Source organism: Falco peregrinus, chromosome 5 (genome assembly GCF_023634155.1).
Source record: "Falco peregrinus isolate bFalPer1 chromosome 5, bFalPer1.pri, whole genome shotgun sequence".
In the NCBI taxonomy this organism is placed as follows: Eukaryota; Metazoa; Chordata; class Aves; order Falconiformes; family Falconidae; genus Falco; species Falco peregrinus.
Genome location: NC_073725.1, coordinates 39,170,288 through 39,187,748, shown reverse-complemented (window position 1 = coordinate 39,187,748; position 17,461 = coordinate 39,170,288). Strand labels below are relative to the sequence as shown.

The 17,461-nt window shown below is 36.7% G+C and overlaps 1 protein-coding gene across 5 annotated transcripts in view; it reads left to right on the top strand.

The window, feature by feature from the left end:
- ANKIB1 (ankyrin repeat and IBR domain containing 1) overlaps positions 1-12,168 on the top strand; it is a 92,138-nt gene extending 79,970 nt beyond the window's left edge. For 2 of the 5 annotated variants that reach the window (XM_055803641.1, XM_055803642.1), the window contains exons 12-20: positions 640-774; positions 1,330-1,416; positions 1,509-1,575; positions 1,979-2,124; positions 2,783-2,961; positions 3,500-3,551; positions 6,781-6,892; positions 8,449-8,582; positions 8,928-12,168. In XM_055803641.1, coding sequence (XP_055659616.1) covers positions 640-774; positions 1,330-1,416; positions 1,509-1,575; positions 1,979-2,124; positions 2,783-2,961; positions 3,500-3,551; positions 6,781-6,892; positions 8,449-8,582; positions 8,928-9,680 — 1,665 coding nt within the window. In that variant the 3' untranslated portion in view covers positions 9,681-12,168. The remainder of the gene's footprint in view (positions 1-639; positions 775-1,329; positions 1,417-1,508; positions 1,576-1,978; positions 2,125-2,782; positions 2,962-3,499; positions 3,552-6,780; positions 6,893-8,448; positions 8,583-8,927) is intronic. The other 3 variants (XM_055803645.1, XM_055803643.1, XM_055803644.1) reach the window with 3 other exon arrangements.
- Positions 12,169-17,461: the final 5,293 nt, after the last annotated feature.

The following is a 17,461-nucleotide window of genomic DNA, read 5'->3' as shown; positions in this document are numbered from 1 at the left end:
AATTATTTTGAAATAAACTAGCTGAGAAATCAGTGCTGAGTTGAGAAGTTTGGTCTCTGACACAGAGAAGCCTGGATAAGTCAGATCTTGTAAGGTGTTGCCTATTTTGAAAGCTCTCTACTGAGTCAATGCAGAAGAGGCTTACCTTGACACAACCATTCTTCAAAGTTTTTGTCCTGGTTTCTTCTCTCTTGCTTTAGTAGTTGTTATTAATACTTCGCATCAGGAATACCACATCACAGAAATACCAGTAATCACATTTTTGTAAGTGATATTAGGAAAAGAATCAGTCTTTCTCATGAACAGTTTCTGTGTGGCTTAAAAAATGGGATTTTTTTAAAAAAACGATAACAAATCAGGCTTGAACAGCTGTATTTATAATTTGATTTACTTCATCCACTTAAAACTTAACATGTAGATGCAACACAGTCTTGTGATCTAAGGAACAAAAATTATGACTGACATGGTTTGATAACTGAGATGATCTGTAGTAGGTAAAATAGGAAGGAGGCTCCTTAAAAGCAGACTCAGAATGATGTTAATTCAGTTGTTCATGGAGGAATAATGATGCATAAGTTAGAACCTACAATGTTACCAACTTTTTTTCTTTTTTCCCCCTTGTTCCTTTTTTTTATCAAGTGCAAATATGACTTTTGCTGGATATGCTTAGAAGAATGGAAGAAGCACAGCTCTTCCACTGGTGGCTACTACAGATGCACTCGCTATGAGGTTATTCAGCATGTAGAGGAACAGTCCAAGGAGATGACAGTAGAGGTAATGAATGTGTTTGAAAAATAGCGCTAAGGCTGCAGTTTTCTGTTTAGGATTAGTTTCCTCAAAATTCTTCCAAACCCAAGTTCTAAATGTATCTTAAATATATCAAAGAGACAGAAAGAAAACACTGCTTTTCTTTTTTTATAGAAACATAAGATTTGTTTCTGCTTTTGGCTTTGGCAACAACCACTGGTGATTTACCCAAGTTACTTTACTTTTCTGTGCCACGGTTCCCTTTTGTGAAATGGGCATGCTGGTACTGCTGTTAGCTGCTGTGCACTACAGGAGACATGCCTTAATTTTGGCATTTGGACAGTCTGTTTAAATAGCATGCACAGACAATCTATCAACGCTCTGGCTATGGTATTTGCAGACTTGCAAATTTCAAAAATTAAATTTGTCTCTTTACTTATATGGCACTCATCAGCATTGTGTACAATACTTCATGTATAGTGGGAATAGAAAGATTTGGTTATGTAATTATCTCTAACGATTATTTCTAAATTAAATCGTAAGATTTATCTTGGTTTCTTTTGTTTCCCTATTGTTTTCCAGGCTGAAAAGAAGCATAGAAGATTTCAAGAGCTTGATAGGTTTATGCACTATTACACAAGATTTAAGAACCATGAACTTAGCTACCAGGTATTGGTCAAGCCATTTTAATGACTTCTTTTTCTATTTTATTAATCAAAACATAATTATCTTACTGTATTTTATTTAAATTCTTTTTCTAGTTAGAACAGCGCCTTCTAAAAACAGCCAAAGAAAAGATGGAGCAGTTGAGCAGAGCTCTCAGTGGAAGTAAGTGTTTGCTGTGATCTATGAATTTGATTTAAAATCAAATCATCTCTGTTACGGTTAAACCCTTTTTTTTTTTTCTGGACAGATCTCACATCAGTCTGCTGTGTGATGTGATCCCTCCAGTACTGGAATTCATAAGCAGTGGCTGAAAGCTAAATGTACATTATATCTTAAGTATTCCAAAGACTCAAGAAGAAAATAGCATTAGTAAGGCAGAAGCTAATATTCTGTGCTTACTTCTTCAGTAAGAACACTGTGCAGTCATTGAGAATCTGCTGCTGTTTACTTGCAAAATACTTAACTGACATACATATGAATTTTATTTTTGAGGAAAACTCATACGCTAAAAGAAATGCTGACATCACCAGGAAAATATTTTCACAATGCTTGTTTCCTCTTACAGCTGAGGGAGGCTGTCCTGATACCACATTCATTGAAGATGCAGTGCAAGAGCTTCTAAAAACTCGCCGCATTCTTAAGTGTTCTTATCCATATGGATTCTTTTTGGAGCCTAAAAGCACAAAGAAGGAAATATTTGAACTTATGCAGGTAATACATGCGTATATTTTGCTTTTCTAATGTTACTTTTTTTTTTTTTTTAATACTATTACCAGTGTCTTTTTGTCATTTTTGTAGTGTAAAACTGATCTACTGATTTTGTATTTGTAACCAAGTTTGGAAAATTAGCCCACTTCTATTACTCTGTGACACAGTAGCTTTTAGTTCAATTTTTAAAAACAACGCTTTGCTGCAAGGGGAAAGAGATAAGGACAGGTGGCGGGGGAAAGGAAGAACATCATTTCCTGTTCATCTGCTTTCTGAGGGTAACATTTTAGTTACAGTCTTCATCTCCTCTAGCTCTTCTTGTCTTTACCTACTCATGTGTCTGACAAGTGGGTGGGGGCAAAACTGGGGGTGTACCTGGGTGGCAGTGGCATCAGTGGCAGGGGCTGCCACCTCCTTTCCTTTCCTTAAGGGCCTCCGAAGATGTTCAGTATTTGTGAGTGCAGGGAAGCCGTGCTCCAGGCTGGAGGACAGCATTTAGGTTGGTAAAAGGGTAGGCTAGAGGACAAACATTTTGGGTTATTTTGGTATTTCAAATGGTATTTTCAGGAAAATAGAGATAATTCTGCTCGGTATTTATGGTGTAGAGCTCTCCCTTGTTTGCATTTCACTGTAAAATTACGTTACTTATTAACTATTGCAGACAGACCTAGAAATGGTCACTGAAGACCTTGCACAGAAAGTGAACAGGCCTTACCTTCGGACTCCTCGCCATAAAATCATCCGGGCAGCTTGTCTTGTGCAGCAGAAGCGGCAGGAGTTCCTGGCCTCTGTGGCCCGTGGCGTGGCTCCCGCCGACTCGCCAGAAGCACCCAGGCGCAGGTAACCCAACCAAAATTCTGGGCAGGTCAAATGATAGCTGCCAAAGCGCGTGAAGCTGCTGCCATTGCTGGAACGTGAGGTACAGTGGAGCTGATCAGCGTGGTGGCTGGAAATCACCGGGCAGTAATATTTTCTTGGACATTTGATCCTCGTGGAATTCCAGCTTTGCACTGAGGAAAAACATACTTGAGCATCACTGCTCTGTATGTTGTAACCTAAATTGCTACCCCATCTGTGCTGTATTAAGGAGTAGATGTCATGGCCTCCATTTCTCTTTTTGCCTTCAAGATTGTCACTAAATATCTGGTACGCTTCAAAAATCTTTAAGTATTTGCTAAAAATATCAGGCAGTTCTGGAATAGTCAACAATTTAATTGTATGGTTGTCTAAATTAATTTCAAGGTAAGAATTGAAGTAGAAGACTTGTTTAGAGTTACAGTTGCACTAGGGTTTAGATATTGATAGGTTTTGAAGCGCTGGAGGTTGTTCATACTTGTGCTACTTCCTAAACTTTATGATGTATCTCTTCATTTTATAGCTTTGCTGGTGGAACATGGGATTGGGAGTATTTAGGATTTGCATCCCCTGAGGTAAACTATTTCTTTTTAATTTTTTTAACTTAGTTCTGCATATTCTAGAAACAAAGGTATGATCGCAATCTGCATGAAGAGCTTCCGTATTTTGATTCAAAGCATTTCAAGTTGGTTTAAGCTTACTGTTTTGTTTCTTCCACAATAGAAGGAAATATATTAATCACTAATTGTGCAATGCCTCTAATATGGATATAGTTATTTTAAGGTGGCATTAGACAAGCTGAGTTGTATTCATCATTTTCCAAGTAGATAACCAGTTTTATAATTGTATATAAACTGGTGTCTGTGTGCTGGGGAACCTTAAAGTAACAAATATATGAAATTGTATAGATTACTTTCGAATGCAACATCAGTTCAGCACATCTTGACAAAAAGTCTAAGAAATTTCCATCCTCCTGTAATAACAAAAACATAACAGGCATATGCCTAAATATTGTTAACTACTTGAAATGTTTCTTTTTACTTTTATTTATTGAAGCAGGATGGAAATTACATACTTAAATGAGATGAGCTTCTGCTACTTAACCAAGAATGAAAATTATAGTTTTTAAAGTTAATATTCCGTTATCTTTATATATAGGAAAGAGTAAATAATTTTTGAGACTCTGCACTAAAATAATGAGAAGGTTCCTATAAAGCTTTCCTTTATCATCTTAATTTTTATTCAATATTTTGAGAACATTAGATTAAAGCATTCAGTTGGGAAGGAAACTTCATTTCAACATTTCCTTGGTGCTGTTTTCTTTCTAGCTACTCATTTTAAAGCATCCTGGAAAACTCCATGTACTCTTTCTATATATTTCCTTTGCTATTGTTGTTGGTGAGCATCACACTGGTGAGAAAATAGCTTGCTTCTCTACAAAAGATCAACTTGCTTCTCCTGTCTAGTTCCTTTAGTCTTTGCTTTTGAAATAATTCCACATTTGATAATGTCAAACTCACTGTGATGTTACTGTATCATCAGTGGAACTGGTTATGAGAAAAAGCTGATAAGCAATATGTTGATAAGCTGTTTAGCAGTAGGTGCCATTGCAGTCATGCTTAGGTGATTGCTTATGAGCTTTTATGATTTGCCTAAATGTGATGCTGTGTGATGCAAGTTGGTTTCTTTGCTACATAGCTGTCAAGGATACTTGCAACCACCTATCCTAAAGGAATTGTGTTGAATTAAGAGCAGTCATCTTTGTTTTAGTGAGTTTCACTAAGGGTTTTTTTTACATAGAGCTGTACTTTTACTGACAAGTAGTAGAATTACTGTGTATACCAGATTATTACAGAAAACAAAATCTTACTGGTTTTAGCAAGGAACACTGCTTACTGTAGACCATTATGTGAAACTATGATGTTCCTACCCAACAAAATTAAAACTTCTTTTGCTCACATGTATTTGTTGCTCCAAGTAATCAGAAATAAATTTTTATCAGGAGTAATTAAGATGTCTTTCTAAGGGTTAAAAAGCAACCAAAACTTAAGTGGCTGTTGGTAAAAATACTTTTTTACTGCAAAGAGATGAGAGATAAGATCTGATATGATTAATAAATCTTAGTGTTCAGTGATTGCTTCCCATTATTCCTTGTCTGATTCACAGTAATACATATTTTATAAGTAATTCAGTTGTACTGTTCCATATCAAGTTTTTATTTTCATCTTTCATACCAGATTTTGGTTTGGGGCGCTACCATTTAGGAAATCCCTGAGCTCCCTAGGAGCTGGAAGAATATTTTAAAGCAGAATCACTTCATGTTTGTCCTGGTTTTTATGCTGTCTCATAGGCTAACAAGCATATGCTACTAACGCTGTTGAAGACAGATCATTGGCCTAAATACAGCTTTTGTCAAGTACAGCTATTTTCCTGTTCTTACAGTTTTCTTACACAGATAAAAATCTGCCCACAATGATGATTTTGTGATCTTTTTTTTTTTTTTTTTTGCCTTGCATCTGTCATTATGACTAAGAACCTGGTCTGAAACTGTTCAGGGAAAGACAATATACCATCATAATATCATCAAAATTAAGTAGTAAGGTTATTGTGTAAGAGAAATTACACTTCTGGATTTAAGTTTTAGATACTTCAGATGTTGAGAGATTCTAGGATGAAAAGTTAATGTAAGAAAGGAAAGCTAATGGTAGGTAGTTATCCTTCCCAGTTCATTCGGCCAAATGAAGCTTTTGGATTACAGATTTCTCAGCTTGGGGCTCAGGGAAATAAACAGCAATAATCTTTTCTGAAGAGAAGAGCTAGTACCTGCGTGTATATTTTTATTGCCTTGTGTAAATGAATAACTGAAATTAACGAAAGATCTTATCTACCCAGTCAAGTTCAGTGTCATCTGTACTGACCAAAAAACGTTATCTGGAAATTTGCCTTCAAAGCAAAAAATCAGTCTCTTATTAATAGGAAAGACATGGAAATCAAAGCATTTATTTCCAAGTATTAAGATAATTAACTTTTGAGATGTTAGCTTCATGTGGTCAAAAATGAGTCTTTTCCATAAACGTTATATAAACCGTCTTCAGTAAATTCATATAACATGAGAAAGTACAGGCTGCAGGAGTTAAAATCTGTGTGGTATGGCTCATTAACCGCTCAAGTTAAGCAAAAAATAAAGGAGATTTGTAATTCATGGAATAAAAATCCATCAAAACCTGTTCAGTCGAAGAGTATCAGCTGTGGCTTAAGAAGTTTCTGAGGCATAGCAAAGTGTCCTGGAGGCTGGGAAGAGCGTAACAAATCCCAATGTATGTTTGGCAGCTTTCTATGGTCTTCCAGAGGTTATTTTATACTGGCAGTTGCTGGTACAGGGACTCTGAGTTAGTCTGTTGGTCTAATTCAGATTAATTATTTTTATGTTCTAAAATCACTAGGTATATATTTATTAAACAGTGTGTGTGTGTGTATATAAAGTTTGGCATCAAAGCTTTTAAACAAAAATATATACTTGGAATTCTTTAAAAAGGGAGATTGCAAGTATTAAAATGTCAGTAATATGTCAAGTATTTTTATTTGCTAATTCATTATTTTATAGGTTTAGGCTTACCTTGGAATTTTTTTTATTATTTATGTTAAGCATTGCATGATATAACTTGCAATTTATTTTTCTGAAAACAGGTGATTTTATAATGTACATATAAAATCACACATTTTTTTATAAAAATGTGGTGCTTGTTACATCAGAAAAATATTTCTGCATGCTGCCCTGTATTTTGTAACCTTTGGTTTATGCAGGAATATGCTGAATTTCAGTATCGGAGGAGGCACAGACAGCGCCGACGTGGAGACATGCACAGTCTGCTGAGTAATACTCCGGATCCTGATGACCCCAGTGAGAGTACATTAGGTATGTTCTGCCTGGTGCTAGGTTTTTTCTTTTCCTGCTTCAGAAATTGCTAGTAGTGACCACAGTGTGTGTTCTTCTGTGGACACACTTCAAAGAAGTTTCATATACATTGCTGTATTTTCCAGGATACATCATAAAGGGTTATTTTTGTATTTTTGTATGTGATCTTACAAGGGTTGCTGAGTTCATTATGGCTGCTCCTCTTTTTAAAGAGAAATACATTGATCTTCCCACGAACAGCTCCTCAGCTACTTAGGGCAGGTTTGCTTTTCTGAAGAAATTCTGAAGGGCGCATACTTCATATGACAGTCTTACCCATATAGCAGCTCTTTTATGCCAATTGAAAGGAGACCAGTTCTGCATAAAGAGTTGGAAGAGGGTTCCCCTGCTACATGGCCTGCTGACAGGTGGTCATAATGCTGTATTCCAAAACACTGCAGAGGAACTCCTGTATTGGCAAAGACAGCCAAGAAACAAGTCGCCATGGGCTATGGCTTCCACCATGCTGCTTTTCTAAGCAGTGCTACAGCTGGTAGCACCGTACCTTAAGGTCACTGTAACTTGGCTGTCTGGGCTGTTCTGCCAGGACCTTTGCAACAGTACAAAAATAGCTCAAACCCAAATCATCCCGTGACACTGTTTCTTCAGTGCTACCAGTTGTGTGCTCGGTGGCTAAGCCACGCTGCAGAAACTCTAATTGCTGTGTCTCATGAACTTAGGTCCTATACATAGCTTGTCCTCTAAAAACAAAAAAATCCTTTCCTGAGGAGAAATAAGCAAATGCGTTCTTTATTTTAGAAACTGTAAAAAGAATTTTGGTGAGCTTTGGTCCTTCCCTATTACACATATAAAATGCAAACCCATCTTGTTAGTTTGAGGACTAGAATTTGACTGAACAGTTGGATATTGTAGTGATGACCAGTGCATGCTGTTTGTCTGCCCTTACTTCATTTTGAGTTTTGAAATGGAAAATTGCGTTTTCCATTTTATTTTTATTATGGAGCAATTTTTCTAGAAACAGCATTTTACTACTTTCCTTTTTTTTGTTGGTTGTTTTAAGAAAACAACAATGTCAATAATTGCTGAGGTATACACTGATGACTCCACTCCTAATTGTGCAGCAATGTTATGGTAAAAATTAATGTAATGTCAGCATTACAGCTGAGTTGTTGTAAATGCATCCTGTATCGTGTCCATGTGCAGTATTTTTCAGGACTTTCCATAAATCATGTATGTGCCTTAGAAGCACTTTGCCCCTCCTGCCAAAGGGCTCATGCTCCTGATGGCGTACCCCATCCTTTCGAAGAGAAGAAGGGTATCGAGAGCAGAAAGGCACAAATGAGCCAGGCAGTCACTCCTGAAACAGTGGGCCTGGTGTTTTGCCACTGCGTAAGAGTTGGTGTGGAAGGTTCTGGATTATTTCATTCTGAATGAATAAAGGAGTAAAATTGCACAGCTGGAATCCAAAAGGAAGGAAGAGATTCTCTGACTAAATAATAGTGGAGAAGGCTTCCTCACTGGCTCTTCAACTGTTTTTGTTTCAATTGTCCAAACAGACACTCAGGAAGGTGGCAGTAGTAGAAGACATGGCACATCCATGGTGAGTTCAGCTTCTATGGGTATTCTGCACAGCTCTTCACTTCATGACTATACCCCTGTCAGTCGCTCTGAAAACCAGGATTCTCTTCAGGTATCTCTCCTGATCTGTTTTCCATACTCTCTGCTTGCTTGGCTTCCACTGGTCTGCTTTTCTGTGTCATTTTGTCTCTCTCCAAATCTTAATTCTTCCGTGAGAAAGGGAGAATTTAGGACAACAGATTATACATTCACACCGGTAAGAACTGTTTAAGCAATTGCTAGTGGTAACAGTATCACCTTTTAAATTCTGTTAACTGTGTCAGTAAAAATTGATTCTGATAAATGGCACATAGGGATAATGAATTAATTTCAGATTTGAGCCCAAATTACTTTTCATCCAAAATATGTAACAAGATGAAAGTTTTATTCTGAAAGCAACCTTTATGTATTTCCACAGGCTCTGAGTTCTTTGGATGAAGATGACCCAAACATCCTGCTAGCCATTCAGTTATCATTACAGGAATCTGGCTTGGCCATAGATGAAGAAACTAGAGACTTCCTAAATAATGAGGCATCTTTAGGAGCAATAGGTACCTCTTTACCTACAAGATTGGACTCTGCTCCCATAAGTATAGATAATCCCAGAGGCGCGTTGAGCAGCTCTGAGCTGTTAGAACTTGGTGACAGCCTGATGAGACTAGGTGCAGGCAATGATCCCTTTGCAGCTGATCGTCTTCATTCACACCCCTGCAGTGATACAAGAAGTGGATTATATTCAACATCTAGTGATGCTGATTCCAGCAGTCAAGATCCCAATACCAATGAAAATCTCCTTGGAAATATTATGGCCTGGTTTCATGACATGAACCCACAGAGTATTGCTCTGATCCCCTCAACAAGTACAGAAACAGATGAGGAGTCACAGCAACCCAGTACTGAAGATGGGTCAGCAGGGCAACCAAACCTTATAGACAGAGGGCTGGAGCCTCAGGAAGAGCATGCACTGTTTGAGGATGCACTCAAAAACGAAGGCAGAGGAACGCAAACAGAGGAAAGCACTTCTGAAGAAAACATTATTCCAGGTGAAATGGTATCACAAAGTGGTGATAACCACAGGGGAGTAACAAGCACCCTAGATACTTCAGGAGATACTTCAAGTCAGACTCCTCAAACCTCAAGTGAATGGATTGAACATGTGCATCTGGTATGAATAAAAACTAAATCTGGAGTAAGTGAGTGGCAGTGACAGATGGTACAGTATGTGGAGTAAGCATTATGGAGGCTTTGATCCACATAATTGCAGCTCAGTTGTAACCACTGACATAACAACAGATATTTAGGAGTTCTCTTGAATTGTAGTTCTTTATAATAATGTGAACCTTTCAAGGAATATCCTTTGCATTTAATTAGGTAGTACTTGCCTTTTTGCTCTCAAGAAAAAGGAATAAGTAGGTTGTGTTCCACATTCCTAATACAATGCAGCATCTGTTTAGCCTTAGGTTGATGATCCTTAACTTGAAAATATGGATTAAAGGCTTACACTGATTATTTTGGTTGGTTTTCCTAAGAAATAGTTTATTCCATTTTTTAGAACTCATTCTTTCACCAAAGTAACATTTAGCAGTTCATTTGCATTTTGTTTTTGTTTTCCGTATCTTTTCCTTACTCACTTCTCATTTTTGTTAGCAGTGTGAACAGAGGTATTTAATGCTTCTCTTTAGTACTGCTCCAGGAACACGTTTTAGGGGATATTCTTTCCCATTAAAATCAAAGACTTTTTCATGTCTATTTACAGTCCAAATGTGCCAAACTGTGAATAGTTAGCTGGCAGTAGCCTAACAAAACAGTGCAGTGTTACTCTATCAAACTAATCCCACAATTCTTAGCAATGATGAAACCACTGGGTAGCATTGCTTCTCTAAATTTAACTGGCATGTGTTGCCATGGTGACTGCATTTAATTAAATGTAGCCTGTATCTTAAGTTAATAAAACCTAATGCTGCTGTTAAACAGTTATTTTAAATATTAAAATACAGTGAGTTAGCAACAGCTATGCTGTATTTTAAGAGACACTTTAACGGAAGTGCAATCATAGTTATTTGTTTTCATAATTCTACAAAGCATTCTATGCACTAATAGTGCAATTACTTTTAATGATAACATTTTATAAAAATACAGGAATACAGAATTTTCATATATTAGCCAGTCCCACACTTAAAGTTCAGATAACACATTCTGCTCAACATGTTATGGTGCCTTTGCCTAACCCAACTGGATAGTTGCCACAGTTAAACAAGTAATTAAAATTCAGTGTCTGTTCTGGAGTAACTATGCTATTAATTGCAAAGACCTCCATAAAACCACCCATGGCCTTGCCTTTACAGTAAATAACTAAATGTTCAGTCAGTGTTTTTGCATAAACAAAACACTGCTAGGTATTTGTTCAATTGCACAATATTCATTTGCTGTGTGATTACTGTTTAGTGTAAAAAAAAAAAAAAAAAAAAAAAAAAAAAACACACAAAAAAAACAAAACAAAACAAAAAAAACCCACAAAACCCCCTTTTCCTAGTTGTTGTACCGTGAAAAAAAAATACCGGTTTTAGATTTGCTTAAAAGCATCAATCTACAGTTAGTGAGATACAATGGTACAGTATGTAATTACAACTAGAGTAAATTGTTCAAATGGCTGTTTTAATTACATATAATCAAAACTTGTCATAACACAAGCAAATTACATACACTCCATTTTAAGTTTTGCTTAACTGTTACCAGAGATTTGTTGATATGATATAAAGTTTATTACTACTGAGTGTGTATAGGCAAGTGTCATGATAGCAAAGTTTATGTATTGATTACTGTGAGTTCAAGTGAGTGTTTTGGTAACTAATTCATGCAAATCCAGCTTTTGAACCTTGCAGTCACAAGGTTCATATTAGTAAAAAAAACGAAGTAAGAATATTTTACCCTTACCCCATAAAAACCTTGTTCATTTTGCAAGCATCTTTAGAGACAACGGAATAGAATAGTCTGAACTCATTTTCCAACTCTTCCTCTAGCCACCCTACTCCTGACATAGTCATCATGAACCTTTGGACATCTTTGAAAAATACCTATTTAAAATTGTTCTGTGGTATGAAATCCTTCAACTAAAACAGTTCTTCATGAACTGTCATCATGAATTGGTCTGAAAGTTGTTTAACTGGCATAGCTTCCTTGAATTGTAATTTCTGAATAGAAAGATTCTCACAAAAAGATTGTGTATTGCGTTGAGATGTCTTGCAAAGTTACAGTAAGATATGTAAGAGTGCTCTCTGTGAAGATAGTGAAGTTTGTGGGTTCTGGTTTTTTGTAATTTGGTTAGGTTGTGCAGTATATCCATTGTTCCCGTGTTACTCTTACAAGCATGAAATTAGCCTATTAAATTTGTATTTTCTTGGTACTTATTTTAACACCATAGTCATTGACTTTACAATTCAAAAATAAAGTTTGGCAAGACTATTTTGTAAACCTGTTAATTTTATAATGTAAAAAAATTACTCTAACCTTGAATTGTTATTTGCACTTTCATAGTCTATACTTGATACATTCCCACTTTATATACAAGTAGGATACTACAACCATGTAGATGTTTGGCCAAATGAATGCTGTTAATAATATGTAAAATTCTTTGATTAAACATTTATTACTTAAACTAATTACGTTCTGTTTCATTACATTTTAGACTTACTGTAGCAGATTTTTAAGACTGATGACAGACATTTTTAGGATATGTTCAGTCCTGTGCCAGATTAGCTGGGGACCATATAGTAAGTTGAATGTTTTGATGTGTAAAAATAAGGTACTTATTAAGCTTTGAAAACAAAATCTAAAATAGACAATCCTATCGTAATTGCTACTCCATACTGTGCACTTGTTTTTTTGCAGGGAGTATTGTCATTACAAATAGTGGTGTTAAAGAGAGTAGGGGGACTAATTTTTGAGGAAGATCCTGTTAATTAATGTTACTTAAGTGCCACTTAATACTGAGTCTCCATTGTTACCAGGAAATTCCAGACTGCCTACTGCCTCTGTGATGTTAACAGGCACTAAACTAATCTATTCATTGTTACAGTAATTTAATTAGCTTCCTCCAACAAGCATGCCAAGATGCTGGAGAGCTCCTAAAACCCGATCTAGAAAGTTGGATTAGTCACTGTAAGGCACTTGCCATCACCTGCTGCTGTGGTGTCACTGCATATGCTGCAATTAGCAAGCGCTGAGCTTTACTGAGAGCATGAGTACCACAGGAGAGATTTTGGGGTTTATGGAAGCTAGAACATACTAATAGATAGACAAATTTAAAACATATTTTCTGAGGTGTTTAAAATCACAACATGCTTCAGAATCGGACATCCCCACAGCCCAGTTTCAGAGACCTGTTTATCGTTGATTTCACCATTACCATCTCTTCTCTCCCAGCACAACAAGGCTGTAATACTCATAGAGGCTGGGAAGAATGGAGGAAGCCAAACGTGGATGTAATAACTACTTTTTTTACTAAAAATTGTGTAGACAATCTAGTCAAAATTAGCCAATATACCGATTATTGTCCTCATTACTCTTCTGTAGATCAGCCAGATGTGGAAACTTGAAAGAGGTAGAGAAGCCAGTGATGACACAAAAGTGAGTTGTCATTTGCACCATTTCATCCTTTTAACTGAAGCATAGAGCACAAGATGTGCATCAGAAGGAGATGGATCCCCTGTAAATACTGCATAAAGCTGTGGTTCCTGTCAGTCTTTGTATGAGGGCGAAGGAATGAAGGCTTGACTCTGCAATGATAGGCTTTCTTTTCATTTCAAAAATAGGCAAGTATAGAATTCATACTATTCTCCAAATACATAACAATATAAAACAATTTCAGTAGTTCATAAAAAATTACTAGAAGTAGAACATGGAGTAAAGAAAAAAATGTTTCCTAACTTAATTGCAAAGCCCTTTTTTCCTCAGCTTTTCATAGATGCTTACGGTTACTTCTCACCAACAAAATGTTAAAGCTAATTGTTAACAGAATGGTGTTATTTTAAAATTATGCAGGTCTTGATCGTTACAGAAGTCCTTTCTGCAGTGAAATACAAACTTGAAAAGGTGTTTTACATACATATATATATTTTTTAGGTCATTTTCATGAATATCCAGATAAATGGAATATGAGCAAGAAAATATTTAATATATCCAGGTAGATGTTCAGTACTGCAATTTATGTAATCTTCATGATTCAGATTATAGTGATTTTTCATCCAAGCATAAGTGTCTTGTCCACCCCAAGACAGTGGAAAAAAAAGATGGGGGATTTTATCTTCAGGTTTTTACATAAGAATCGTTCACTACATAAGAATGATTTACCTTTACATAAATAGTTTTAATAATAGTTTTTAAGGAGTATTTATTGGTCTACAAACCCAGGTGTTTTTGTGTGAGCAGCAGTGAACATAACTATGCAAATTATTCATCAGTTATACTTTGGACACTGCATCTTCTGCTCTAATTATTAGATCAATTTTATATATAATAATCTATTTGAAAAAAGGTCTGTCTTAGTACCATTTTTACTCTGCAAATGCCAAAGTCAGTCTTGCTGTCTACATTTGTTAGCATGACAGTCCATGTAGCCAACATCACCACCTTTAGGAATGCAAACAAACAGCACTGTCATATTAATTAGCTAGCCAAGATTCACTAATATGATTGCAAAGAATACTGGAATTTATACCTGTCAGAACAGAAAACTTTCTTTTTTTTAATTTTTTTTTAATTTCAGAATGTAAAGAAAAAACCCACTTATTTTTAAATTAGTGGTCTTTTATTTTCTGTTCAGGCATCTGGAGTTTGAGGCCCTCCTTCTGACCATGATGTCTTTACACAAAATTCAGCAGGAGGCACCACTTAAAATTCCAGTTCTGTTTTTTGGAGTATATACAGACAGTGCTAGTGAGCACAGCAGTCCAGATTCTCCTTGGCTATAATTTAGCCATCCAATCCCATACTCCATTATTTTAGATTCTGCTCTGGAAGGCAGAAGAAATTGGTACTCTGATGGTCTAACTAAAAACCCATTTACTCTATTTGTACAAAGTGAGCACAATACACATGGTACAGAAAGAGACAGTAGACCTTTATGGTGTATATGTTTATTTATTATACCAGGAGATATGTAAGATACTTAAAGTACCTTCCCCTTGACATATAGCCAGTCTTGATGGATTTTTGCAGCTTCTGCTACCATATAGCTCTTCTCCAAAACAGTGTTAAGAGATTTAAATTAGGTAAGTCTGTGAGGTAGGACCAGAATAGACTATATCAAAATACTGAATATCACTTTGAATAGATTATATCAAAATACTGAAAACTACTGTTCAAATAGGGCATAACCTGTTTGTAGCTACTCTTAGAAAACGAAAGGACAAAACATTTTTTCATAAATGATCTTACTCTGCTCTGCAGACTCACATTGGAAATCTTTGCATAACAAATTGCTATTTTGTTTCAGTGTAAAGAAAAATGTGTCCTCTTATAATTTCCTATTACATGGCTATTTTCATGTTTGTCAGGCCTTCAAAGTTCTGCTTGAGCACAGGGCTTCTGCTGTATCAACATAGCACAGCAGTCCAGTTTCATCTTTGAAGAAACTTCAGTGAACTCAAATAAGGAAGAGTGTAGTTCTACATTCCATTGTAATAACAATGTAGAGAAAGGTTGAAGTTCACGAACAGAGCCCGACAAGGAATAAAACGGGGATGGTGGGAAAAACTCACGGACTAAACCATGGAAAAGAATCCTAGGCAAGTTTGAACTGGCTGCAGAATCCAACAAATGAAGCAACATGCTGCAAAGCTTCATGGAAAATGAGGTATACTTACAGTAGTCCCATGTACTCATGATTACACTTACCATTGCAGAATGACACAAAGAACGCCAAAGGCCACAGGTGCTAAGATCAGAACCAGGAACATTTTAGGTACTACAGTGAAGTCCCACTGGAAATAACAAAAGGAACTCGGACTCAGTTTATTGCCTGCTGCAGCAAGTCTTTTGACTAGTGTATGAAGAGACAAAAAGTCACAAAACTATACCATGAGCCTGGCACCTTTCAGGAGTCTGGAAAGGCTCTAACTACACAGTTCCTCAGAAACAGGGACTCCGTGTGCAATATACAGAACTACAGCCACAGAAGGACTTGAGCACTGCTTTAAAAAACACAGCTGATGTGGCATCAGAAGCAGAGGGGCAGGGAGCTGCTTACCTCAGAGGAAAAGTTCATAAAAACTACTACAGTGGCAATCCCAAGTCACCTGTTAGGTGCAGCTGACTCAAAAGGACAAACTTCTGTCAGGTTTTTTGAAGCTAATAAACTGGCAATGGTAAATAACTGAGGCTGGTTCTCATTCAGTATGAAATCTTACACAACTGGCAGATCTCCTTTATGTATTTTTACTAATTCATTGAAGAGAAAGTCTATGTGATTAACAAGTTAATTTACATGCATAGCAGGAACGTGCTTGTTGTGCCTTCAGGAATCGGTGCAGACTTGCAGCTGTCATACTGGCTTATAATGGAGACGTGAAAGCATTCTTTAACAAAACACATACATAAAGAAAATGTACTTCTATACTCACAGTTAAGGGCAATACCTACTTTTGTCACTAGTGCAGATAGACAATCCCAAAGTCATAAGTGAGGCTGCATCCAAGGACCACATCATTGCACCAGCATTTTAAAGGCTAAAACCCAAGTCTAAATTATTTTTAGTGGCAGTTTAGCAGAACCACCAATTAAAGTTTTGTTCAAAGACTTGCTTGAAAACTGATCCAAGATCTGCAAGAACTGTCAAAGCAGAAGCAGTAAAAGATACCCTGCTAAGCAGAAAGTCTGTACTACAGGATCCCCATTTACAAGAAGATACAATAGTGAAAAAGTGTCAGCTTTTACAAAAGTCAGTCAGTCCTGAGAGCCTGAACTGACAAAACAAGTGCAGACAGACTGATTTTTGTTACAAGGTGTGGTTTTGCTGTTCATGTATCACAGAAGCATTTTAGAGTACACATGAAGTAGCTCAGGAGACAGCTTTAAGGTGCTTTAAAAGAACAAAGTACTTGTGGTCATGCTTTACCTAGCCATGTCCCACAGGGCCAAAACCCAAAGACCTCACAAAATCTGGGCTAAGCGCTTGGCTCTACCACACACTTGAATGAGTAATTAAGACCCAGAAGTGGCAAACATAGATGCACGCTACTTATGCAAATGATAATTGTGCAGTAAGTTTCAAGACAGCATCATTTTTAGCTATGGGAATTGAGAGAATAAAACCTGCTTTTCTCACAAGAGACCTAATAAGTACAGAACCTTAGTACAGGACGATGTGGAAATGGCAAGTGCACCAGTCAGATTCATACCAAATTTACAAATTTACCAAATTAAATTAATTGCATTTAAAATGCAAGTATTTCTGGAGAAGCACTTCAGGTGCATCCTCTGCAGCTGACTGTGGAGCAGTGACACACGGAAAATCAGAATAAAGGATTCTTCAGTTGTGAACCAGCAGACTATAGGGCAGCAGTAGGAATCTAACAGGAAGCAATGCAGTTAAATCCACCACTGCAGAACAATTCAGCTACTTGAGCAGAAGATACACAGAGTGTGCGTGGATGTGCATCACTTCAAATAAAAAAACACCCTTCCCAAAAGCTCCCAGTAAGAAATGATTCTGCAGCAACAGCCAGTGTGTCTCTTAAAAATTCACACTCCTGCTCCCCCAGTGCAGTCAATATTTTGTTTTCTCCACTTCTCTGTCCTGTCTATTTACATTTGAAGTCTCTCAGAGCAGGGATGGGTTATGATGACTCCAAAGAGCTTAGCCAAGAGCACACCTTTCTCTTATTGGGTCAAAAATAAAAAAAAGAAGTGGAAAGATGCATTAATTGGAGGAAAACATATTTACTCTCTGGCTTT